The sequence below is a fragment of the Porites lutea genome, chromosome 13 (assembly GCF_958299795.1).
Source record: "Porites lutea chromosome 13, jaPorLute2.1, whole genome shotgun sequence".
In the NCBI taxonomy this organism is placed as follows: Eukaryota; Metazoa; Cnidaria; class Anthozoa; order Scleractinia; family Poritidae; genus Porites; species Porites lutea.
In genome coordinates, this window is record NC_133213.1 from 9206717 (window position 1) to 9234448 (window position 27732).

General features: G+C 41.5%; 3 protein-coding genes across 3 annotated transcripts in view; 1 reads left to right on the forward strand and 2 right to left on the reverse strand.

The window, feature by feature from the left end:
• The window catches only part of LOC140923399 (uncharacterized), a 224262-nt gene that overhangs the window by 911 nt on the left and 195619 nt on the right, over positions 1 to 27732 (reverse strand). The window contains exons 6-8 of the mRNA XM_073373490.1: positions 27172 to 27199; positions 1644 to 4715; positions 1 to 453 (exon numbers count right to left, since the gene is read on the reverse strand). The exon at positions 1 to 453 is cut by the window's left edge and continues 911 nt beyond it. Of these exons, the coding sequence (XP_073229591.1) occupies positions 1652 to 4715; positions 27172 to 27199 (3092 nt within the window). The 3' untranslated portion in view covers positions 1 to 453; positions 1644 to 1651. The remainder of the gene's footprint in view (positions 454 to 1643; positions 4716 to 27171; positions 27200 to 27732) is intronic.
• Positions 14181 to 15741, forward strand: LOC140923405 (uncharacterized). Its single transcript, XM_073373495.1, has one exon. The coding sequence runs from the start codon at positions 14255 to 14257 to the stop codon at positions 15320 to 15322; it is 1068 nt and encodes a 355-aa protein (XP_073229596.1). The 5' UTR covers positions 14181 to 14254; the 3' UTR covers positions 15323 to 15741.
• Positions 15759 to 17567, reverse strand: LOC140923470 (uncharacterized). The gene is made up of 3 exons (XM_073373560.1): positions 17432 to 17567; positions 16068 to 16506; positions 15759 to 16013 (listed from the first exon to the last, which is right to left on the reverse strand). Exons 1-3 carry the CDS (start codon positions 17446 to 17448, stop codon positions 15759 to 15761), a joined length of 711 nt encoding a protein of 236 aa, XP_073229661.1. The 5' UTR covers positions 17449 to 17567.

The following is a 27732-nucleotide window of genomic DNA, read 5'->3' on the forward strand; positions in this document are numbered from 1 at the left end:
AACGTATCCTCTATACATATGTATAATTAAAGGTCATGTAGACTTATATCAAACCAATCTAGACACTAATAAACTTAAACCAATTTGCCAAAATAATTAAAAACTACACCTGTGTACATAATATAACAGTAAAGAGCTATATTAAATTGCTGGTCTAAAGGGCCTCTGTCCCATGTGGTATCGATGAAAATAGCCGAAATTGACTACTGATTCCCGATATTTTTCAGGTGACTATAAAACAAGTTTCAAGTACACACGACTGGTCGCAAAATAAGCTACGAAACGTACACTGTAATTTTCATACTATGCAAAATATTAACAGCATAATTTTCTCTTCTGGATAAAGTGTTCCTATTCTTGCGATGAACACTCCACCTTGTCATTGTGACAAAAGTAGAAAATGACTTCACCCTCAGATAGTTAGGAACTGCTTTACTGCATTCTTCATCATACCTATACAACAACAACAACAACAACAACAACAGGAAAAAGCAACGTTAGCAAGCTAACAAAAGAAAAGGATAGTGACTTCATCTGGCGAGGCATAAAATTTTGACAACTGACTTTTAAGAGTGTGCTCGATTTATCGTACCCCGGAATAAGAATACGCGAAAGTTTTGATACAAACATCTTCTATACCGTAATTTTTAAACCATCTCAAGTGTATATGGATCAGAGTAGTTCATTTCAAGCAGTTTTGTAGATACTGCAAGAGAATGAGAGACAGGACAAGTGATTTCTAGCGAGTTTATTGCATTTATTTTGATTTGAGACGCGGAATACGGTAAATCGCACACAACCTAAATCTATTAGAGCAGAGGGTCCCATTTAAACTCGTAACTTCAACCAATGATTAGACTTATTGTAGATTTAAATAAACTTGCATACCATAAATTCTCTATTACGTCCCCCTCTCTAATAAACTTTCCTTTTCAGAGGAAAATTATTAAACGTCCTATCTCTTTCAAGCCTCCTCTTCCTATTCTAGTATAATAGACGTATGATAAACGTATTTATTTATCACGATTGTAACACTTCATGTGGACTGATCGTGATTTATTCACGAGGTTGAAGTTGCCATTTGATTTTAATCCTCGGCTGATCATGACCTCCAACTTCATGTCCCTGAGATTTTTCACTTTAGGTTCTAGTTCTTTATGGTGAAATGATATTACAATCCCTTGCTTCATTAAATAAGCCCCTCCTCAATCTCAAACGTTGTTGAACTGAATAACCCCCCCCCCCCCCCCCCCCGGGAGGCTTAATAAAGGATTTACCATATCTGGAGACTTTCCTGAGCGACCACCTTCCGTGAAATAAGCGACCGGAAATTTGATTTTCGCATTTTGGGTCGTCGCTTACGTCAGGTTCGACTGCACGTTACAGTGGAACGAACTCAGACGGGGCCACACTTTGAAATGTGAAACAATCATGAGACTTGAAATAAACTGCCAAAAGAACTACCAAAGTCAGACTCCATAATTGTTGTGAACTTGACCTGTGATTGGCAGATTGACGAAACGTGGCACCGGTTGAGTTCGTTGCTCAATAAAAGGACATAAACAACAATAATTCCTTCTTGAAATGACGTTTCCTAAAGCACGTCTTAATATTATCCAAGGTTTAAATATATCCTAAAATACCTTGGTATTTATTGGACGCCCTCAAACTCGAGCGTTACGTCGTCACCAATGAGAACAAACGGAGCCCAGTATTTCACTGCGTTAAAGCGGTCAGATTCTCTCATGGATTTCATGGCTTTATTCAGAGCCTCACTAGCACTTCGTCCATGGACTAGCTTTTGGTAGAAAACTTTCATAAACTCCATAGTAGCTTCGTCGTCGATCGCCCACAAGGATACCAGAACAGAGCGAGCACCAGCACCTAAAAATGCCCGTGCAATACCGACCACACCCTCAGATTTGACTTCTCCCCGGGCACTATGACAACAACTGAGTACAACAAGTCTTGCCCTAATCTGCGCCTTTAAAACATCTTTCATAGTTAAGAGATAGTCCTCCCTGGCTGGATTCACGGACGAACGTGTTGTGTTTGGGGCCAAGGCAATTTCTCCTGTTTCCATTTTACCGTGAGCAGCAATGTGCACCAAAGCAACCGAGGAGATACGTGTTAAGACTTCATCTTTTGTTGCCTGCTTTCCGACGAGAGGTTCAGTTTGAAGTATTTTCCCAATCATCTGCACTTCCTTTTCGGCCCACGCTAACTGCTCCAGCGTCATTCCTTCATAAACTACCTCCCGTACCCACGGATCGCCGACGAGAAGAGCGCCAGTGTTGCTGTGCCAATCTGCTGGACAATTTTGGATTAATCGCAGACTAGAAAGTGAGGGAAGTAGGCGAATTCTAAAAGTTTCGCAGAGGTACTTTGATTTGAAGTCCATGAAAGCAGCATAAGGGGCCAAACACAGAGGTCCTTGTGGAACAATAACAACCTCATCGCTATGGAGTAAGTCTCTTATAGGGTCCAAAATAACTTTGTAAAATGTTTGTAATGACTTTGCCTCAAAAGATGAGGAACGAGACCTTGGCTTACTGGATCTTTTTTCTGCTAACTTGTCATCGCCTGGGTTCCTTAATGAGCGATCTTCACAGTTAACATCAGCTCTCACACCTATTTTGTGAAGTGCAGTCTCCAGTAGAGACTGAAAATAAGTTGTGACGGAGATATCCATCTGAGTTTTTCTAGTTTTGATTTCGTTTCCTTTCTCGTTTACCCAGAGAACTATTCCTTCCTCGTTGATACCTATAAAAGCTGTATTTGATGGAAGGTAATTAAGAATGTCAGGTGTTGTTGCAGAGAATGTTCCTATTTCTGAAGACAACCCTTTAAACCCATACTTGAACTCCAGAAGATCATTTAAAGCTTGGGCACGTCCATGATCAGCAGTTAAAAGTGCCTCGACGACTTTACCTTGCTTTAACTGTAGCCTCCAGAGCCTCAAATTAACATTATCGTACGTACTTCTAAGACTAATCTTCCAGTCGTCATTAGATATGAGATTTCCCCTGATATAGTCGAAGGTACTGACACTGTTTTTATAACAGTAAATGGCTCTCTGGAAATCTCCAAGACTGTGATAGGCGTTGCCAAGATTACCGTACGCTTTTCCTTCTCCTGCCCTGTCTCCCACTTCTTTGGAAATTTTGAGGTATCGTTCATGGTACTCTATGGCTTTCTGGAAATCTCCAAGACTGTGATAGGCGTTGCCAAGACTACCGTACGCTTTTCCTTCTCCTGCCCCGTCTCCCACTTCTTTGGAAATTTTGAGGTGTCGTTCATTGTACTCTATGGTTTTCTGGAAATCTCCAAGACCGTAATAGGCGTTGCCAAGATTACCGTACGCTTTTGCTTCTCCTGCCCTGTCTCCCAGTTCTTTGGAAATTTTGAAGGTTCGTTCATGGCAATCTATGGCTTTCTGGAAATCTCCAAGACTGTCACACGCGTTGCCAAGATTACCGTACGCTTTTCCTTCTCCTGCCCTGTCCCCCACTTCGTTGGAAATTTTGAGGTGTCGTTCATGGTACTCTATGGCTTTCTGGAAATCTGCAAGACTGTAATAGGCGTTGCCAAGATTACAGTACGCTTTTCCTTCTCCTGCCCTGTCTCCCACTTCTTTGGAAATTTTGAGGCCTTGTTCATGGTACTCTATGGATTTCTGGAAATCTCCAAGACTGTAATAGGCGTTGCCAAGATTACAATAGGCAATTCCTTTTCCTGCCCTGTTTCCCACTTCTTTGGATATTTTGAGGTCTCGTTCATGGTACTCTATGGCTTTCTGGAAATCTCCAAGACTGTGATAGGCGTTGCCAAGATTACAGTACGCTTTTCCTTCTCCTGCCCTGTCTCCTACTTCTTTGGAAATTTTGAGGTGTCGTTCATGGTACTCTATGGCTTTCTGGAAATCTCCAAGACTGTCATAGGCGTTGCCAAGATTACCGTAGGCTTTTCCTTCTCCTGCCCTGTCTCCCACTTCGTTGGAAATTTTGAGGTGTTGTTCATGGTACTCTATGGCTTTCTGGAAATCTCCAAGACTGTGATAGGCGTTGCCAAGATTACAGTACGCTTTTCCTTCTCCTGCCCTGTCTCCCACTTGTTTTGAAATTTTGAGGTGTCGTTCATTGTACTCTATGGCTTTCTGGAAATCTCCAAGACTGTCACAGGCGTTGCCAAGATTACAGTACGCTGCTCCTTCTCCTACCCTGTCTCCCACTTGTTTGGAAATTTTGAGGTCTCGTTCATGGTATTCTATGGCTTTCTGGAAATCTCCAAGACTGTGGTAGGCGTTGCCAAGATTACAGTACGCTCTTCCTTCTCCTACCCTGTCTCCCACTTGTTTGGAAATTTTGAGGTCTCGTTCATGGTATTCTATGGCTTTCTGGAAATCTCCAAGACTGTGGTAGGCGTTGCCAAGATTACCGTACGCTTTTCCTTCTCCTGCCCTGTCTCTCACTTCTTTGGAAATTTTGAGGTCTCGTTCATGGTACTCTATGGCTTTCTGAAAATTTCCAAGACTGTCACAGGCGTTGCCAAGATTACAGTACGCTGCTTTTTCTCCTGCCGTGTCTCCCACTTCTTTGGAAATTTTGAGGTGTCGTTCATGGTACTCTATGGCTTTCTGGAAATCTCCAAGACTGTCATAGGCGATGCCAAGATTACTGTAGGCAATTCCTTCTCCTGCCCTGTCGCCCACTTGTCTGAAAAATGTGAGGCATATTTCAAGGTAGTTTATGGAGTTCTGGAAATCTTTAAAGTTAACATAGGCGTCGCCAATAGTACTATTCCCTTTTTCTTCCTCTGTCCTCTCCTCAACTTCATCGGCAATCTTGCTGGTATTTCGAAGATTAGAGGTGGCCTCTGTTTGTCCTTTCGCAGCCATTCCACAAACAAATTGCAGATAAAATCAACGTACTGCTTTTCCCGAAGTCACATTTTTTGCTTGCTTCGCTTTTTCATCCCTTCTGAAAAAAAGTGCAGATATGTTGTGTTTTTTTTTTCGTTGATACCATTTCTCTATATGTAAGATAACGTGTGATAACGAAAATGAAAAGTAAAATTAAAGCATTGAGTAAAAGCTTATTTATTAGCTCCTTTATTATTCGTTTTTGTCCATGATCACAGTCGCATTTGGTTTGCCACAAATAGTGATCGTTCTACTTGTTTTTTATCGTTGTGTCATGTGACTTGATAAACTGGCGTCTTCTCCTAAAAAAGAAAAATGACATTCTCTTCGGTGATCAGTGATCGAAATGAAAAAGAAACCAGATTTACCATTGTTTAAACATGATATATATTATCTATCTAGTCGTTGTACATTCATCTACCCTCCATTGATAGTACTAAAGCTTTTGGCAACAAACTACAAATTGGACCAGTAGGAAGATTCAGAAAAGTCAAATTTCGGAAGGTGAACTTATTTCTAAGGTTTAAAATCTCTTGCTAGCGGAATACAAAATGTACAGCAAATGAAAAGAATATATATTTCTATACCACCAGTTATTTTAAGCTTGTGGAATTTTGGAAAATTATAATTATGGTTCATATAAAATAGGAAAGGCCTCCCTGACTCCTTGCCCTTCTCGGCTTCAGCTTACGAGCTATGGTCAGATAAAATCAAGAACATGGCAGGAGTTAAAGACTGAATTTGTCCATAGATAGCTTTTAGGTAGATAAGAAACCTAATGTAGATTGTTCCCGCCAGAAGCGTTTTATTTGTGGTTTTCGATGTCGGAGTCTCAGACTGCACCTAATTTTTTTACCTGAAATTCGCTAACATCAACTTTCCTTGTGTGCGCAAAGGAACGCGCATGTAGAACAACTCGGTACGTGTAAAAACCTGGGGAGTTTTTCTTTTTTTACTTCCTATCTTCCTTAGCTAGTATAGCTCTGTTACGTTGACATCTTTGAATTTCTTTGTGTCATGCCACTTAGGAAGATTGCAAGTTCTTTTCAAATACACCCGTCCGAGGATGAGCCGGTTTAGAAAGATTTCTGTATACAGCTTGCCCTTATAATTCAACACAAATGATAAATACGACTCTTCTGCACAGCCTTTTTTCTATGTCGTCACGCAACGCAGACACTAAAAACGGCTGTGTAGCAGACTACTATGAGTATACGGACATGTATGCATAATAAATCAGTGAAAGGACTGAGATGAAATCCTACAGTCCCCTGCGAACTGAAAGATCAAAGACAACTGGCGGCTTATTAAAAAGAGACATGCTTTGACAAAAGTTTCCGCGAGATTAATGACCAAATGCCGTTCTAAGGTAAAGGAACCGTGTAGTTCTAGTATAACGTCAGCTAATACAATGCAATAAATTCCCAAGTAGTCTTGATGGTTTGCTTGATTTGTCACGACGAAGAAGTCTACGAAGAAGTCATATTTTGCAGAACAAGTCAGTATAAAAGTCAATTGCATTTTCCTTCACATAGTAACCGGACTTGCACAAAACTTACCTATAAGCAACAATCAACCCTTCTACCAAGAAGAAATTAAACCTATGTGATTTTTCCCTTTCTTTAGCTTTCATTTTTTAATTCATTTTGATCAAATTACGTCAACAAAAGTGACGTAAGTGTTTCCAGAAATAGCTCTCGAAATGCAGCCATCCAATGAAAATATGAAAATAATAAAGCATATGAGGGATTAGCCTGAGAGAGTAAAAACGACTCGAAGCAATCGTCTGTAATTCTGGATAATGAGGAGTCAAATTAAATCTAATATACAGTTATGTCTTTTGGTGATAAGCTTTCCTTGCCAGCCAGATGTTGGTGATAAGCTTTCCTTGCCAGCCGGATGTTTCTCTCACTGTTTCGGATCCCACGACAGAACTCTCGCCTGCTACTATTTTTGCAACCGTTTACGTGCTGCGAAGCCATACGTCACGTGATTAGTGTCGAATCTCATGACCGTCAATCCCGGTAGCAATGAAATCAGCAGTAATAAAGGTAGCCGGTAAATAGAGGTTTACTTTCCCATTCTTTTCTACAAGTATTTGGGGACTTTGATTACTAGCCGCTTAATGGAGGATGGCCACTTAATAGGTGACCACTTATAATGGAGTTTGAACTGTATACAGAGTGGGATGATAACCATGTATGCATAATAAATCAGTGAAAGGGCTGAGAGGAAATCCCGTCATGATGGGTATTATCGCTGAAAAAGTCCCCTGCGAACTGAAAGATCATAGACAACAAGGCCTTATTTTAAAACAGACACATACTTTGACAAACGTTTCCGCGAGAGAAATGACCAAATGCCGTTCTAAGGTAACTAGGAACCGTGTAGTTCTAGTAATGCCTACCTCAGTTATAAATTCCCAATTGGTCTTGATAGTTCGCTTCATTTGTCACGACGACAAAGTCTGCGAAAAAATCGTATTTTGCAAAACAAGTTTAAGGTCAGGTTCAACTGTATACGGATTGGAATGATAAACATGTATGCATAATAAATCAGTGAAAGGGCTAAGAGGAAATCCTACATGATGGGATGGGAAAAAGTCCCTTGCGAACTGAAAGATCATATACAACACGACCTTATTAAACAGGGACATGCTTTGACATAAGTTTCCGCGAGATAAATAACGAAATGCGCGCCGCTCTAAGGTAAAGGAACCGAGGAGTTCTAGTATAACTTCAGCTAATGCAATGCCTACCTCAGTTATAAATTCCCGAGTTCTCTTGATAGTTCGTTTGATTTGTAACGACAAAAACATCTACGAGGAAATCATATTTTGCAAAACAAGTCAGTATAAAAGTCAATTGCATTTTCCTTCACATAATAACCGGACTTGCACAAAACTTACCTATAAGCGACAATCAACCCTTCTACCAAGAAGAAATTAATCCTATGGGATTTTTCCCTTTCTTTAACTTTCACTTTCATTTTGATCAAAGTACGTCAACAAAAGTGACGTAAGTGCTTCCAGAAATAGCTCTCGAAATGCAGTCATCCAATGAAAATTTGAAAACAGTAATAAAGCATATGAGGGATTAGCCTGAGGGAGTAAAAACGTCTGTAATTCCGGATAATGAGGGGTCAAATTAAATCTGATATACTGTTATGTCTTTTGGTGATAAGCTTTCATTGCCAGCCAGATGTTTCGAATTCTCTCGCTGTTGAGGAGCTACTATTTTTGCAACGCAACCATTTACGTGCTGCGAAGCCATACGTCACGAGATTAGTGTCGAACCGGTAGCAATGAAATCAGCAGAAATAAAGGTAGCCGCTCAATAGAGGTTTACTTTCCCATTCTTTTCCACCAGTATTTGGGAATTTTGATTACTGGCCGCTTAATGGAGGATGACCGCTTAATAGTGGCCACTTAATAGAGGTTGAACTGTATACAGAGTGGGATGATAACCATGTATTCATAATAAATCAATGAAAGGGCTGAGAGGAAATCCTACATGATGGGTACTATCGCTGAAAAAGTTCCCTGCGAACTGAAAGATCATAGACAACAAGTCCTTATTAGACAGAGACACACTTTGACAAACGTTTCCGCGAGATAAATGACCCAATACCGTTCTAAAGTAACTAGGAACCGTGGAGTTCTAGTAATGCCTACCTTAGTTATAAATCCCCGAGTTGTCTTGATAGTTCGCTTGATTTGTCACGACGAAAAAGTCTACGAGAAAATCATATTTTGCAAAACAAGTTTAAGTTCAGGTTCAACTGTATACAGCGTGGAATAATAACCATGTATGCATAATAAATCAGTGAAAGGGCTGAGAGGAAATCCTACATGATGGGTACTATCGCTGAAAAAGTTCCCTGCGAACTGAAAGATCATAGACAACAAGTCCTTATTAGACAGAGACACACTTTGACAAACGTTTCCGCGAGATAAATGACCCAATACCGTTCTAAAGTAACTAGGAACCGTGGAGTTCTAGTAATGCCTACCTTAGTTATAAATCCCCGAGTTGTCTTGATAGTTCGCTTGATTTGTCACGACGAAAAAGTCTACGAGAAAATCATATTTTGCAAAACAAGTTTAAGTTCAGGTTCAACTGTATACAGCGTGGAATAATAACCATGTATGCATAATAAATCAGTGAAAGGGCTGAGAGGAAATCCTACATGATGGGATGGGAATTTAACGTCCCCCGCGAACTGAAAAATCATCACGGCCTTATTAAACAGAGACACGCTTTGACAAAAGTTTCCGCGAGGTAAATAACGAAATGCGCCCCGTTCTAAGGTAAAGGAACCGAGGAGTTCTAGTTATATTAAACTTCAGCTAATGCAATGCCTACCTCAGTTATAAATTCGCTAGGAGTCTTGATAGTTCGCTTGATTTGTCACGACGCAAAAGTCTACGAGGAGATCATATTTTGCAAAACAAGTCACTATAAAAGGCAATTGCATTTTCCTTCACAATATAACCGGACTTGCACAAAACTTACCTTAAGCGATAATCAACCCTTCTACCAAGAAGAAATTAATCCTATGGGATTTTTTCCTTCCTTTAGCTTTCAGTTTCATTTTGATCAAATTACGTCAACTAAAGTGACGTAAATGCTTTCAGAAATAGCTCCCAAGATGCAGCCACTTCGCTGATCGCTTGGTTATTCTAAATGAAGTTAGCATACTTTCAAACGATGAGAAAAAAGGATTTTGCAGAAAGTTTTAGAAACTGTTGTGACTGTCGGGCATTTCTGCCGGGCATATAGCCACAGCGTTCTTGATGGAATCTTCCACTGAGGAAGTTGGTCTGATACTTCAATTCCTGTTTTTCTCGGAACACTGCCGGATATGCTTCGTGATGAGTGGAGGATGTGATAGATTTTATTCGACACCAATAGATCTCTAACAGTAACGGGCTTCTATTCCATTACACTTGCCATAAAACGATAGGGTTCCACAAAGGTAACGGGCTTCTAAACCGATACACGTGCCTTCAACAAAATTACAATTCTCTAAATCGAAAAACTACTCCGTTCAAAGTGTCACATGATCACGTGTTCGAAACGTGATCGGCTACATCTAAGGTCAAAAAATGTCACGCGCGAAAAGTAACACAAAACTCCGTGACACACTCCCCCCTTGACCAGTCGAATCACTGGTCAACTAGTCTCCGAATATAATCAGCATTCCGAGCGGCAAGACGCCTGGGTGGCCTGATGCCATCAATTATCTGCTCCTCCCGAGGTTGTTCATCATTAGTCACGACAGATATCTCCAGGGGAAACAGCCTTTGCACTGGCCTCTTCATAGTAACAGGTCTACCACTCTTACTGATAACCTTGACTACAGCTGCTCTAACGCGATCGTCCGCACCATGGATCAACTGCTCCACTCGTCCAAGTTTCCACTGACTACGGGGCAGATTGTCTTCGAAAACGGTAACAACATCTCCCTCAGATACAGCAATACTGGATCTAGGCCTGGATTTCTGCCGATGCAGGTTCCTTAACTCTGTAACAATCCCAAGTACTTCCGTCTTCTTGGGAGGTCTTCCGACGACACTGTATGGTCAAGTGAGGCTTGTCGATTTCCTGTTACCTCCGGCAGTGATAATATTCGTCTTCCATACATCAAGTGACTTGGTGTCAATGGTTCTTCAGGATCATCTGACGATACGTAAGTCAAGGGTGTAGAGTTGAGAGTTCCCTCAACCTGGACGAGAACAGTGTGCAATTCGTCATAGTTTAACTTAGCGTTCCTAAGTGTCTTCCGCAAACATCTCTTTGTATTCTGAATCAATCGCTCAAAAAAGCCACCCCACCAGGGCGCTCTGTCCACATTAAATGTCCAGTCAATTCTTTTACCGGCCAGGAATTTCTTGACTCTGGGGTAAGAAAATAACTTGCTCAAAATTTTATCTGCAGCCTTAAACGTTTTGGCATTGTCCGAGATAATCAGTTCTGGTAAACCTCAGGCAACGGATGAATACATCAACCGAGAGGTCCGTAGCAAGCTCTAAATGTACTGCTCCCACAGAACAGCAAGTAAACAGGAGAACATAGACCTTCTGATAAAGCGACAGACACTCCTCAACACCCCTTTCTCCTGTCACCAAATCATCCACATAAAATGACTTCAACAAGTTCTGAACCAAACCAGGGTCAGCCTCATATTGACTGATATGATACTTCAAAGTGGCATTCAAAAGAAAAGGGCTAGCATTGACTCCAAACACCACACGACAAAACCTATATAACATCAATCCGGGATTCTCTTCTTCTAAACTGTCCACCCAGAGGAATCGCAGGACATCACGATCTTCTTCAGCAACTCCCACATTGAGAAAGGCTTTTCCAATGTCTCCTACAAGTGCAATTCTTTTCTCTCTAAACCGGAGGAGAACATTGAAGATTGTTGGAGTTAAGGCTGGTCCTGAGTAAAGACATTCGTTGAGACTTGGACTATCACTGCTGGGCCTTGACGACGCATCAAAAACAACACGAAGTTTGGTTGTAAGGGCATCCCGGCGTACCACCCCATGATGCGGTAAATAATGCACCCTTCCAACATCAGGACGCTTGGCACAGTCTACTTCCTCAATTATACCACTCTGCAACTGATCTTGTATGATGGAGTCATATTCTTTCAAGATCTCTGGATCGTTTCTAAGTCGTTTAAGCTGCGAGCTCAATCTTGCCACACAGTTCTCAAAATTATCTGGCAACAGCCCATGTTGCTCCTTCCAAGGTAGATGGACCAGATACTTGCCATCTTCAAAACTCAAATTCTTTTCAAAGGCTTCAAGAACAGTATCCTTATCTTGAATGCCGACAGAATCCAGATCCCACAATCTATCCAAATCCCCTTGCAGCGTATCATCAACAACCCTTGACTCCGTCCTCAACACGTGAGTCGACGAAAACTGAATACTTGAAAGTTTCTCCCTCGGGAGATTTTCCACCGGACCCGACAACACCCATCCAAACTTGGTAGAAACAGCCACGGGTCCACCCTGACGTGACTCCTCCTCCCTTACTGACTTGCCATCAAAGAAATCCCACATATAATCTGAACCAATCAACAAATCAATCTGCATTGTATTGCTGGCAGGGCACACATCAGCAAATTCAATGTTTTTTAAGCTGGGATATCTTTCTTTAACCCATTCCAAATCTTGACCTTGTAAATCATTACAAATGTGAGGGACTGCAAATGCATTCAATGTTGTTTTAAAGTCTGTTCCTGATTTGGTTAAAGAAAGTTCGACCAGGTTGACAGCTTCCACCTCTTGGTTCTGATCCCCAAATGTTGCAATCTTCAGTCTCTCTGTCCTGACAGTTTTCAGTTTCAAGGTATTTACTACCTTTTGGTTGATATACGATCGCTGGGCTCCAGTATCAAAAATTGCACGTACAGTGAGACTATGAGAGAGTTCCTTCCCCGGGATTGAGACATTTACTTGAGCAGTTTGTCAGAAAATATGCATCCCAGAACCAATATGCAATGCAGGTGAGGCTGTTGCCCCAGCAGGAATATTACTGCTGTCTGCCAAACCACTATTACAAACTGCCAAATGGTGACGACCACTACACTTGAAGCACTGAATTTTGGTGTCACAGTTACGGGCTAGGTGCCCCCCACGGCGCAGGCGATTGAAACACCTCCCTTGTTTCTTCAAAATTTCTCTTCTTTCATCAATATTTGTTACAACTTGGCACTCAGAAGCTCGGTGATTTTCTTTGCAAAACAAACAGTTTAACTCCCCACGATTTCCGCTCAACAATGCACTCGCAGTTGATTCATTGCCAGGGTTAAACGATTTCTTTAATGGGGATTTTTTCTCCACAGATGTATTCATACCACACCTTTCACGGGCCTCCACTTCATTTTTGACAGCTTTAATTACAGAAGTTAGCTCCCAGTTATCCTTATGTTCCCTGCTGACAATCAATCGCAATTCTTCGGGCAACTTCTCCATGAATATAGGAATCAAAAGAGCTCCATACTGTGCAGAATCAATTCCCAGTGCTTGTAAACCTCTAACCTGAATTTCCAAATTATCGAGAACAGCTCGGATTCCCTTAACGTTAGACATGGCATTCACAGGCTGTAATTTGAGTAAGGCCTCCATGTGAGCGCTAATAATTATCTGCTTGTTTCCAAATCTAACGGTTAAGATTTCAATAGCCTCCTTATAGTTCAGTTCAGTTAATGGTAATCCAGTGATAGAATTTAGAGCTGAGCCATCTAATAGACTTCGCAGATAATTAAACTTGTCAACATTAGTTAGCGAAGCGTTCTTATGCACCGCAGACGAGAACGAATCCCAAAATGTTTGCCAGTTTTTTGGGTCGCCAGCAAATCTTTTTATGTGTAGTTTTGGTAGCTTCGCACCGTTACTAGAACTAGATGGAACAGACCCACCTTGACTTCCTTGAGGCGATTCTTGTTTGCCATGAGAATTTTCACATTTCTGCAACTTGACAAGGGCGCCATGAATTCGCGCGCGAAACTCTTCAGATTCCTCTATCTCCGGTTCTAAATTTCCTTCGTCGATTGCGGCCAAAATCGATTCGTCCAAGGCTTTTAATGTCGCTAATTTTTCATTGAGCGTAATAGTTATCCGTTTTATCTTGTCTTTAGTGGTATCAGACCCATCGTAATCCATGAGAAGTTCATTGACTGATGAATGAATTTTCCTTGAGTGTAAGCGATGCGCCGCACGTATTTTCAGGTTCTTGGCTAGTTTTCCAGGCATAATTCAGCTAGTTCTGACTCCAAATCCGGCTTTTGGGACCAAATGTGATAGATTTTATTCGACACCAATAGATCTCTAACAGTAACGGGCTTCTATTCCATTACACTTGCCATAAAACGATAGGGTTCCACAAAGGTAACGGGCTTCTAAACCGATACACGTGCCTTCAACAAAATTACAATTCTCTAAATCGAAAAACTACTCCGTTCAAAGTGTCACATGATCACGTGTTCGAAACGTGATCGGCTACATCTAAGGTCAAAAAATGTCACGCGCGAAAAGTAACACAAAACTCCGTGACAGAGGATGCCTATATACCGAGTCAGGACTCGAGCCAGGACTCGATGCAGGACTCGAGAATTTTTCGCTTTCCCGCTAATAGGGACCTTACGATCCGACAACGGCGACGGCAACGGCAACGTGAGAAGTCTGGGTCGAGCGGGGCCACGTCGTGTTGGCGTTCCCGCCAAAATTGAGATTACGAATTTTAAGAGCGAGAACGTTGACGACGGTCATTGATGTTTATCGTGTTTAAGTCAACGAAAGTTTTTTAGAAAGCCATGCCAAAGTTCCGTGACACTATTCTCCTGGCTCATGCTTCCCGTTTGATTAACGCTGAAGAATTCGTGCTACTCTACGATTTATACAAGCCTAAAAATCGGGATTTACCGTACACTAACTACGAGTGCTTCGATCTCGACAAGATGGCCGATGATGAATGTAAAACTGAGTTTAGATTTTACAAGAATGACATTTACAACTTGGCAGAGGTGTTTACTTTACCGGATCGGATCGTTTGCTACAATGGTGTAAATGTCGACATGGTTGAGGCATTGTGCATTTTTCTTGAAAGATTTGCCTATCCCTGTAGATACGTAGACATGATACCCAGATTTGGAAGGCCAGAACCACAATTGTGTATGATCTCAAATGCTGTTATGAACAAGATGTATCAAACATGGAACCGCCTTCTCACTGATTTGAACCAGGATTGGTTAAGACCCGATCATTTAGAGGAGTTTGCCGTTGCAGTTCACAACAGGGGAGCTGCTCTTGACAACTGTTGGGGGTTTGTTGACGGTACTGTGAGGCCCATATGCCGACCAGGACAAAACCAAAAGTGCTTATACAATGGTCACAAAAAAGTCCATGCTATAAAGTTTCAATCTATCGCAGCACCCAGTGGCCTTGTTGCCAACCTGTTTGGGCCTATCGAGGGAAAGAGACATGACAGTGGGATGTTAGCTAGATCTGGAGTGTTAAACCAATTGCAACGAGTTTCAGTGGACACAAATGGGAACCCCCTATGTATTTATGGAGATCCGGCATATCCTCTTCGACTACATTTGCAAGGACCTTTTCGAGGAGCTGGACTAACTCCCATACAGTCTGCATGGAATGAATCTATGAGTGAAGTCAGAGTTTCTGTTGAATGGATTTTTGGTGATATAATAAATTATTTTAAATTTCTGGACTTCAAAAAAAACTTGAAAATAAGTTTAAGTGCTGTTGGCAAAATGTATGCGACATGTGCCCTTCTTCACAATGCTCGTGTTTGTTGTTACGGATCCACCACATCAGACTACTTTGATGTTTCTCCCCCAGAAATTGGGGATTATTTTCACTAAGTCTGCCAAACAGGTTTTACAAAAGTTACATAACACTTTTCCTTTCGAAAATTGAACTGCTTTTTAATAAAAAAAAATTATACAATCGAGAAAGGCTAACATATTGGAATTAAAGTGAAATAAATGCCACCAAAACAAACTATTAAATGAGAACAAATAATGGTGAGCATGTTTACAGAGAGTAATGCAATTCTATAGTTGGATAAGCCCTATTGCCTTGATAAAGGCTCAGCCCCAGTTTTGATACTGGCATAACATCAATTCGGCGACTTTCAAAGGTTGGCAAAATTAAGCAACATTTCCTTTACAACTATATATGTAAACAAGTAATTATTATTATAAATCTTTAATTTTTAACTTCCTTGAAAATGTTCAAGTTAATAAAAATGTGAACTCTTTGTGCATTTAAATGACCTCTTGCAGAGATTGACCAGCATCACCTCCCAGCAAACTTTTTCATTAGTTCCATAAGTGCAAGGGATTGTTGTTGGTGCTGTTGCATCATGTTTGCATTCATTTGCATAAACTGCTGCATTTGCTGCTGCTGAAGCTGCTGAATATCTCTAGTTTGCTTGTTCATCATATCAAACTGCTGTTGTCTTCCTTCCTGCTCCTTTGCTTGCAGTGCTAACTCTTGCCTTTTTATCTCCAATTCATCACCTTTTAAAGTAGCTTCTACTTCTGCCCTATCCTTCAGGTAAGCCAGAGTGCTTGCACCACTAGCTCAACCCTTTTTCGGTCTTGCTCCTTGCTGTTCATCGGCATTCCTTTTGGTGCTATCTTTAAAAGTTTCCAATGATCTCTTCCGCATTTCCTCTGCTTTCTTTGCTTCTTCTTCCTGCTTTTGTTTTGTTTGATCTGTGATTTTGTCAGACTCATCAAAGAGTTCAATGGTTTCATCTAACAGTTGATCTAGTTCCTTGTCCTCTTCAGGGGCAATACCTGAGGCCCTGTCTTCTTCCCTCACTTTTTTCCTTCTTCTCTTTTCCATTGTTGAATAGTGGTCACGAACAGACCGTTGAGTAACACGGAATTGGGGATAAGGAATAGCATTTAAGGATACTGCCAACTTTTCCCAATCATCTCCTCTCTCACTAGTTCCTTTCTTGTGCAGCCATGGCTGCAAAAGCATCAATTCCCTCAACATAAGCAATTCGTGTTCTTCAGTCCATTTCATTGATTGACTGAAAGTGCAGTGCAACAAAAATTACTTCATGAGGAAGAACTATCAGTATATCAGCAAAATTTGCTAACAATAAAATTATCATTGTATCTGAGATTTACTAGCACTTGGTCCTAATCATGATCAAAATTTTTAAAACAAATAACATAACTTGCTTTGGGTGGTATTAACTAGATCATCATAATATTAGACAATATCTTTGTTTTCTTTAGTCCTCCAATAAATTAGCTGAACTTGTTGACAGATAAAGAAATGATCATGAGAATACATGATGGTTATCCTTTGCCTTCCGAATGAGGGAAACATACAATTAAGGTTGGAAGGACGCTTTCAAATGAAAACAGTCATGAATTACTAAAAAATGTGTAGCATTTGGAGCAAAATATTGGGCAATCAATAAAGTTTGGATTTTGTAAAATAATTCTTATTTAATTAGGAAACAGTGGAAATTATGTGAACGTCTCTGTTTTGTATTTGTTTTTGATTCAGTTATAAATATAGCAACATTTGCGGTAGTCGGAATTCGCCGATATAACTGTTCAACCCAGCCAGTGAGTTCCTTGTAAAATAAGGTTAATCTACGATTATAAATGAAAATTAGCTCAATGAAAATATTTATACACTTTGCATCGGTCGAATCTAGTACCGCTGCCGACAAAATCTCTGTCCTATTTCCTAGTAAACCCAAAATAAAATTAAGCTTAATTGTTCTCTTTTTTTGATCGAGAAAAAAGTTGGAAAGTAAGTGATAAGAAAGCTCAGTGATAGCGAGTGAAGTACAATCACAAACAAATACAAAGCAAAACAAGTCAAATCTCTCTCCATTCAGTTTGTGGTCGTATACAAAAGACTCCACGCTCTGTTCGTTTCGGACATTTCATACAAACTAGTATTCTTTAAATTTAGTCGCAAAGTCTCGTTTTTACCTTGATTCCTTTGCCATAGTTGGGTTTTAATTTCCACGTTTTCGCACAACGTCAAATATGAGGGGTGATCTCCGCCAATATTCTGTTTCAAATTTCATTATGACGAACCTGCAATTTCCGGTTCCATCATCAGAACCGAAATTAGACCAACAGAACAGAAATTGAGAAGTCGGAACCGAAATTGAACCAACAGAACCGAAATTAACGAGTCAGAACCGAAATTAACGAGTCAGAACCGAAATTGAACTAACAGAACAGAAATTACCAAGTTAGAACCGAAATTGAACTAACAGAACAGAAATTAACAAGTCAGAACCGAAATTAACAAGACAGAACCGGAATTGAACAAACAGAACAGAAATTGACACAACCGTCAATTTCGGTTCTAAATGGGACGGGGGCCGTGAAGACAGCGCTGACCGAGTGAAGCCCGCGGAAAACCACTTTACTGCCGTATGTATAATTCCAACATGGCCGCCAATGAGAGTGTGTTTCTTAGAAGTATCAGAGATGTTGTTGGAGTAGTGTTGAGAGATCTGCGGGCTTCGGTCGCTGAAAGAGTATTTTATCGCCTTGACTGGCTGCTAGATATTGTCAATAGGTACGCAGATTCGCTGAGTACGACTGTTGACCTAGATCAAGTCCACTTTCTCCTCCGAGAAGCTCGCGAGTGTCTGTGTCTGTTAGATTTTAACCCGGCTCTCTTTTTTTTCTATCAAAAGCATTGTCTCGGATAATTTTCTCTATTCTTTTTAGAGTATTCAATCACCAAATTGTAGACAAAAAGAATTCAACTGAATTTGCTTTCTACGCTTTCATGTCTTAATTCATATTTCGCACTAACCCTGGGGTTATCTCAACCCAGCTGTGAACAACCTAGCCGTGGTGTTTATCCACATGGTACTCTGGGCACCAGATATCCCCCCCCCCCCCCCGCCCCCCAATTTCGGATTAAAGAAATCTTGGTGAAAAAATGTCTCTCGCTTCCATTTGAGCTTCTGATGCAGTGAGTTGTTCATTTGGATTTTATTACAGGCTTCTTGAGCCAGGGTATATCCATTAACAAAATTTGAATACTTGCCTTACATCTGGGGACTTATTTTGATACAGTTCAACCTCTATGTAACAAAGGCCTGGCCAAGGGAGTGGCAAAATATGTTCTATAGAATGGGGTTATCAAAGTCCATATTCATACACTTCACCATTTCTAAGGCATTATCATTCATAGTACTGAGGATCATAGTACTGAGGACTTTGTTACCTTGAAGTTCATTAAACCAAGGATCATCTGTACTGTACTTATTTAGGATCAAAAGTTTCTTTGGTTTTGCATCGGAATTGAGATTCCGGGCAAAGCAAAGCAAAGAAAGTGTCGTTGGATGTGTGATTGACATCATCATCATCATCACTATTATGTACAGCAGGTGGAGAATTGTCATCCATGGCGGTATCGACGGATATTCCAGAATGATTGTCTACCTAAATGCGTCAACAAACAACTGTGCCAATACTGTCTTCAGGTTGTTTCACACAGCTGTACAAAGCTATGGGCTACCTTCAAGAGTAAGGTCGGATAAAGGCAGAGAAAATGTAGAAGTGGCTTTGTTTATGCTTTTGCACCCCATGCGAGATCCTGACAGAGGAAGCCACATTGCTGGGCGGAGTGTCCACAATCAAAGAATAGAGAGGTTATGGAGGGATGTCTTTGTGGGTTGCACATATGTGTTTTATCATTTATTTTACCACATGGAAAGTTCTGGTGTATTGGATCCAACAAACGAGCTTCATTTGTTTGCACTACATTTTGTATTTGTTCCAAGGATTAATGAAAACTTGAAGCATTTTGGGAAGGACACAACAGAGGCCCATTAAGTTCTGAGCATAACTACTCCCCAGAACAGTTATGGATACATGGAATGTTGTCCATTGCCAACAGTGTTGTTTAGGATCTTTGGCCCATTCAGGCCTTGTTGAATTTGATTGAGGGCCACATGTTACCATATTTAAGGTGTTTTCATGTGTAATGAAAAAAACTTCTTGTCTGTTATTGCTCTTTGAACAGATTAACAAAGTGTATGATCACATTGTCAAAGGTATACAGTTACTAATAGGAATGAGACAGTGGTGTCTTGTACATGTTCATTGTTATGAATTTTTAATAAGATAATCAAAGTACAAGAATTTTGTTGATTCTCATATTGACATTTCCTAGTCTTGACAGAAGTTATGTTGGCACATTGCTGCTTTCATTTCTTCTTCAATTCTTACAATGTTAGGAAAAAGAAAAAAGAAAAAAGTCAAAGATACATGTACATGTAGTTGCTCATGAAATGTTCCATGATGCATTGTTAGACAACTAAAGGCACAAGAGAAAAGTTTTTTCTTTAGGTTCAAAACACTAAAGAGTCATTCACTTGTATCTTAAAACATGTTCTGTTAGTGTTTTCAGCAGAAGCCAGAAGAAAGTACATCAGCTTTTTTCTTAAGCATTTATTGTTTTTTACTGTGAGAGGTGTTGTTGGGGTACTTCCATTGCAAGAAGATAAAGATTACAGTTTTCATAATCACCAGTTGTGTTGTGAATTCAAATGATTTGAATTTCCATTGTTCTGATAGTGCCTGGCAAAGTGTTATTCCAAGTTGTTGCTATGAATTCTTCCTTCAACATATTCAAGTACTTCCAGATATATGTCCACACCATGGTATAATGACTCCCAGGTTGGATCATAGTTTCTGTTTAGCTCTTGCCAGTCACTATCATTAAGAGGACAGCTAGTTGGGGGAACTTCAACTGTGTTGCTTTCATTTGATAGGAGGGCACCATGCCATTCCTCTGAAGGTGTTGGTCCTTCATAGTCTATTCCATAAGTGGCCTCGTCACTCTGCAGAAAAGGAAGCTCCATGGTTAAAAAAATATCATGTACACTTTCAACAGTTTTGTTGTCTACAGTATTAATTTAAACAACCAATTATTGTATTTTAAGACCTTATGTTTTAACCAAACACTATCGTCTTCCATAGCAGCCACTCAATTGTTATTTACTCTTACAACCTGATCAGTCTTGAAATGCTGGATCAAGCTTGTTCCTTCATCAAGGTATTATCTGCCAGATGAGTGCAATTCATGCAAAAAGCAGCATTGCAAATAAAGAACTCACACGAATAAATCGCAAATACACACCAGGACAGGGACATAACAAAACATATTGATCCTGGTATTCTGTAAAGCAACTAAAAATGAACAAAATCATAGCAGGATTTGGTCACAAAATAACAATTTAGTGACCTAAAAGTGAAGCAATATTTCCAAAACAAATTGCAAACCTGACTGCTGAATTCAATGGCTGTCCTGCTCTCCATGCTCTCCTACATTCCATGTATCCATAACTGTTCTGGGGAGTAGTTATGCTCAGAACTTAATGGGCCTCTGTTGTGTCCTTCCCAAAATGCTTCAAGTTTTCATTAATCCTTGGAACAAATACAAAATGTAGTGCAAACAAATGAAGCTCGTTTGTTGGATCCAATACACCAGAACTTTCCATGTGGTAAAATAAATGATAAAACACATATGTGCAACCCACAAAGACATCCCTCCATAACCTCTCTATTCTTTGATTGTGGACACTCCGCCCAGCAATGTGGCTTCCTCTGTCAGGATCTTGCATGGGGTGCAAAAGCATAAACAAAGCCACTTCTACATTTTCTCTGCCTTTATCCGACCTTACTCCTGAAGGTAGCCCATAGCTTTGTACAGCTGTGTGAAACAACCTGAAGACAGTATTGGCACGGTTGTTTGTTGACGCATTTAGGTAGACAATCATTCTGGAATATCCGTCGGTACCGCCATGGATGACAATTCTCCACCTGCTGTACATAATAATGATGATGATGATGATGATGATGTCAATCACACATCCAACGACACTTTCTTTGCTTTGCTTTGCCCGGAATCTCAATTCTGATGCAAAACCAAAGAAACTTTTGATCCTAAATAAGTACAGTACAGATGATCCTTGGTTTAATGAACTTCAAGGTAACAAAGTCCTCAGTACTATGATTCTCAGTACTATGAATGATAATGCCTTAGAAATGGTGAAGTGTATGAATATGGACTTTGATAACCCCATTCTATGGAACATATTTTGCCACTCCCTTGGCCAGGCCTTTGTTACATAGAGGTTGAACTGTATCAAAATAAGTCCCCAGATGTAAGGCAAGTATTCAAATTTTGTTAATGGATATACCCTGGCTCAAGAAGCCTGTAATAAAATCCAAATGAACAACTCACTGCATCAGAAGCTCAAATGGAAGCGAGAGACATTTTTTCACCAAGATTTCTTTAATCCGAAATTGGGGGGCGGGGGGGGGGGGGATATCTGGTGCCCAGAGTACCATGTGGATAAACACCACGGCTAGGTTGTTCACAGCTGGGTTGAGATAACCCCAGGGTTAGTGCGAAATATGAATTAAGACATGAAAGCGTAGAAAGCAAATTCAGTTGAATTCTTTTTGTCTACAATTTGGTGATTGAATACTCTAAAAAGAATAGAGAAAATTATCCGAGACAATGCTTTTGATAGAAAAAAAAGAGAGCCGGGTTAAAATCTAACAGACACAGACACTCGCGAGCTTCTCGGAGGAGAAAGTGGACTTGATCTAGGTCAACAGTCGTACTCAGCGAATCTGCGTACCTATTGACAATATCTAGTAGCCAGGCAAGGCGATAAAATGCTCTTTCAGCGACCGAAGCCCGCAGATCTCTCAACACTACTCCAACAATATCTATGAAACTTCTAAGAAACACACTCTCATTGGCGGCCATGTTGGAATTATACATACGGCGGTAAAGTGGTTTTCCCCGGGCTTCACTCGGTCAGCGCTGTCTTCACGGCCCCAGTCCCATTTAGAACCGAAATTGACGGTTGTGTCAATTTCTGTTCTGTTTGTTCAATTTCGGTTCTGTCTTGTTAATTTCGGTTCTGACTTGTTAATTTCTGTTCTGTTAGTTCAATTTCGGTTCTAACTTGGTAATTTCTGTTCTGTTAGTTCAATTTCGGTTCTGACTCGTTAATTTCGGTTCTGTTAGTTCAATTTCGGTTCTGACTCGTTAATTTCGGTTCTGTTGGTTCAATTTCGGTTCCGACTTCTCAATTTCTGTTCTGTTGGTCTAATTTCGGTTCTGATGATGGAACCGGAAATTGCAGGTTCGTCATAATGGAATTTGAAACAGAATATTGGCGGAGATCACCCCTCATAGTCAAACAAGGCTTCTAGACGTCCGCGCGTGAAGGGACACCGCAAGGGACACCGCTTGGGACACCGCCGTCTCAGAAATCTACTCATGCGCAGTACGTAACCGGAAGTAAAAAAGTCCCACGTCGCCGTCGCCGTTGTCGGATCGTAAGGTCCCTATTCTCACCTCCTGCAAGTCACATGACCAGTAAGGGCTGTTTAGAAGGAGATAGGTTACCCTTGTGCTAGAGTTACCCTAGCAAGCGGGTTAAAGTTAGCTCTTGTTTTACAAGCAAATTTTATAAGTAGGGTTACCCTATCACACGGGTCAACTTTACCAGCTTTACTGACGTGTTTCGTCATGCGTGACATTCTTTTAGTAACGTCCAAGATTTGAAATAAAACCTGAAGTTCTCTATGGAAAACACCAGCCTAGTCCCCAGGCGTTTTTGGCTCGGCTGGGAAAACACGTTTAATTCAGAAAAACACGGGAAAATATTATCATCGTATGCAGAAAATACTTTACATTGTTCAGATGTTTATATTTTAGCTCAGAAATTGAATAACCCCGTTCAAATTGTCAAGATTACTGGTCACGCATGACGGAGGAAAGTTGTCCCGGGTAGGCGACTTTTCCTTAGCAGAACGTTTACAAGGCAGCTAAGATAACCCTCTTGCTAGGGTAACCTTAGCAGTCAGGTAGGGTTACCCTAGCGCTAGGGTAACCCTCAGTCTTGAAAACACGTCAACTAAAAAGAGAAGAAATGTGTGAGTGCTAGGGTAACCCGCTTGCTAGGGTAACCCCAGCACCAGGGTTACCCTCCCTCTTTGTAAACAGGGCCTAAGAGGAAGGTTTTCGAGGGTTAGGGTTAGTGTTAGTTAGGGTAAGGGTTAGGGTTAGGATTTACTTGTTTATTTATTATTTTTATTTATTTTCTTTTTGGTTACAAAAAAGTTAGAAAAGTCCCAACTGGAGTCCTGGCTCGAAGTCCTGGCTTTGATGTTTGTTTCTATTATATACATACTGAGAAAAACTCACCAAAAAGGTATGTCGTAAATTTTTATCTCCACTTTTACTGTTAAGACCAATAATACTAATATTTTTACAACCTCGTTCCAAGGGTTCTCTCCTACCCGCCCTACGGAACGGGTTGGAGAGAACCCTGGGAACGAGGTTGATATTTTTATAGTTGATATACAGTTACACAGCGACTGTCCCAGACGGCATGGCGCCTTACTTTTGCTCTTATGGGACTAGGGAATCTATGAATTTTTTATGAAAAACGTATGCTGAGCAGCCTGGATTTCACAGGCCGTCAGAGCACTGTGTAAATCCTTGTATTAACGTCTTACGCAGAGCGAACTCAAGTGCAATGTCTTGATAGAAACGCTGGTATCCAGAAACTACTAGACTGTTCACAGTCCCCTATTTTTTCGTGAGATCGGTTAGATATACCTCGTCTTACCGTCACGGCTATTTTGATTTTCAAATGTACCGAGGGGGCGGGCGCAGGGGATTATACCGCCCCCGCCCCTAACACTCAAGCAAGATGGCAGCCCGTAACGCAAAGCGCTCGATCTCGATGATCTTACGGAAAAAAAGAAGACTGTGAACAGTCTAAGAAACTACAGCTTTATACAACTGACTATACCGTTATACTGCAGTTATTTTTTATCTGACGAGTGATTTATGAGCATTTTAAATTTGAGAAATGATCAAAACATAGAAAATATGAAAGCAGAATGGCGTTGACTCCTAGCAAAAAAAGTCCAAGTGAACACTGCATGAGTATGTTGTGGAAAGGGGTGATTTGTAAATGTGAATTGCCTAGTACAGTTGAATGAACGTGCAGCAAATAATGTTTTACCTAGTTTAGAACATTAGGTGCAGCTAGTTGACTATTGTAGACTTGAAAAGCATTGTAGCCTGCTAGATCTTGTAGTAACATGAAGTACTAACTGACCGCTGACCGGCGGCAGAGGGTCATTCGAGAGAGCTGTACGAATCTATCGTATTAAAGTATGTTGTGTTGATGCTGTCGTCTCTGTACCTCTTCGGACTCAACATGGTGTCAGAAGCGTGACCTTCCTACTAGCCTACAGTTGCGGAGATCAAACCAATCGGAGAAACGGATCAAATACTGAGACGAATTGACCGGTCAAACTTCACGCGGATCCTACGCACGTGGTTCAAAACAAGATGGCGGAAAGCATGCCATTCGCCAAACCACCGGAACCGCTGGAAATTTCGATGGGAAATCCTGCTCACTCGTGGGGAAAATGGAAACAAAAATTCGAAATTTACCTCAAGGCAATTGGAGCTTCAAAGAAACCCGATGAAATGAAAGTGGGGCTGCTATTAAACCACATCGGCGAGCCGTGTTTGGAAATTTACTCGAATTTCACCTACCTACCTGAGCGTGACGACCCCGCGGGAGGAGAAGAGAAACTTCCAGCCGAAGACTCCGACAACTACGCGACCGTTGTGGCAAAGTTTGATGAATACTTTCAAAAACGGGACCCTCAACTCATGCTGCGAGAGAAATTTTGGCTTCACCTTAAACGAGAGCCCACACAGACCTTTGATTCGTGGGTGGTGACTGTCAAGGAAAGAGCCGCCGAGTGCAAGTTCCCAGCCGATTTCTATGAGCAAGCAGTTAGAGACAAACTTACCTTTTCCTGCAAGGAAGACAATTACAAGCTAAAACTCTACGACGAGGGAGCAGCCCTTTCACTCGAAAAGGCAGTGAAAATCCTGTCTTTGAAGGAAGCAACAAAACGTGAGTTACACGAATCAAAAACCGCAGAGATCGAGAGCGTCACACCGCGAGGGAACAGGCAAGACCCTCATGCTGGTCAAGATACAGAGCAAAGGACCCAGCGAGACTTCAAGAGGCAGCCCTTCCAAACAAGTGGCCGGAACTGTGGGTATTGCAACCGCCGACACCCCCCTGGCAAGAAGAACTGCCCAGCGGCAGATACACGATGCAGCAAGTGCAACAAAATGGGACATTTCCCTATCATATGCAAGAGTGTACCTCCAAAGACGGTCAACGAAGTTCTTGAAACCGAGGATAACTTTAGCCTCACATTTGTGGGAGGGGTTTATACACCCACTAGTCCAAACACCTCCAAGGCCGAACCAGCAATAAACTCTCAAACCAGTAGGTCCGACCCTGGATGGCATGTCAACCTCAAGATTCAAGACCAAGAGACGCTGGCATGGTGCATCGACACAGGAGCACAAGTGTCTGTGATGCCTGAGCACATCTACAAGTCTTCATATGGAACACTTTCAAAATCTGACAGAGAACTTGTCGGAGCAGGGGATGTTCCTTTAAAGACCCTTGGATTTGCAGTCATGAACCTCCAAGAAGACGAAACAGTCATTAAAGAACGAGTGTACGTAGTCAGTGGGGCATCCAAGTTGCTTCTGGGGATACCCGCCATCCGAAGTCTTGGTCTTATCCATGAAATCCCTGGGACATACACTGTTAAAGCTGTCCATCAAATGCCTGATAGCCATCCACTCCAATCAGGGACCAAGGAGGACATTGTCAAGCAGTACCCATCACTTTTTCAAGGCCTTGGCAAATTGGAGGGTGAGCATACAATTCAATTGAAGGAAGGGGCCACACCCTTTTGTTTGACCACTCCCAGGCGAGTACCACTGCCACTAATGAAGCAAGTGCAAGAGGAGATCAAGCGTATGGAACAACTGGACGTTATTGAACCAGTGGATGAGCCGACAGAATGGTGTTCACCGATTGTGGTAGTGCCAAAGGCCGATGGCAGGGTGCGGATATGTGTTGATCTTACCAGGCTTAACCAAGCGGTCCGCCGAGAAGTCTATCAAATGCCAACAGTTGAAGAGACCCTGGGAAGCCTAACAGAAGGCTCAGTATTCTCCAAACTGGATGCCAACTCAGGGTTTCATCAGATAGTCCTAAACCCAGAAAGTGCCAAGCTAACTACCTTTATCACGTCCTTCGGCCGTTACATGTTCAAGCGTCTTCCCTTCGGCATATCCTCAGCCCCAGAACATTTCCAAAAGAGGATGGACAAAGAACTCTCTGGAATAGAAGGGGTCAAGTGCCGCATGGATGATATTCTAATCATCGGGAAAGACCAAGCGGAACATGACAAACGACTTAAGCAAGTCCTTGACAGGCTAGTCGAGAGGAAACTAACACTCAACCTTGAGAAGTGTTTATTTTCTCAATCCAGGTTGCAATACTTGGGCCAAATCATTGACAGTGATGGAATCAGGAAAGACCCCTCCAAGATCAAAGCCATCACCGACATGGCAGAACCCCAGAACATTGCAGACCTGAGACGTTTCCTGGGTTTGGTCAACCACCTTATGAAGTTTTGCCCAAATCTGGCTGAGACGACGAAACCCTTAAGAGACTTGCTCAAGAAGGAGAACGCGTGGGTGTGGGGCACAGCCCAACAAGAAGCCTTCCGACAGCTGAAAGTAGACATGGCATCCGACCAAGTTCTTGCACTGTACGATCCAGAGAAGGAGACCGTGGTCTCATCTGATGCCAGCAGTTTTGGACTTGGTGCGGTCCTCGTGCAGAAGCAGCCGTCCGGTGAAATGAGGCCAGTGGCTTATGCTAGTAGATCAATGACCGAGACAGAGCGTCGTTATGCCCAGATCGAAAAAGAGGCCTTAGCTATCACATGGGCACTTGAACACTGGGCTGAATTCTTGATCGGAATGAGATTTAAAGTGGAAACCGATCACAAGCCATTGATTCCATTGTTTTCCACAAAGCTGATTGACGAGCTACCAGTACGCATACAACGCTTCAGGATGAGACTCATGACATTTGACTTTGCCATCGCACATGTTCCTGGTAAACTCTTGTACACAGCTGATTCATTGTCTCGATCCCCCCAGGAGGGTAAAGCCCAGGAGCCTAAGTCATGGGACGACCTACATGACGAAGTCGAGTGCTATGTGAATGCTGTATTGGTAACCCTACCTGCCTCCGACCAGCGGTTAGATGAGATACGTTCTGAGTTGAAGAGTGATCACACACTTAAAACTGTGATGCAGTATG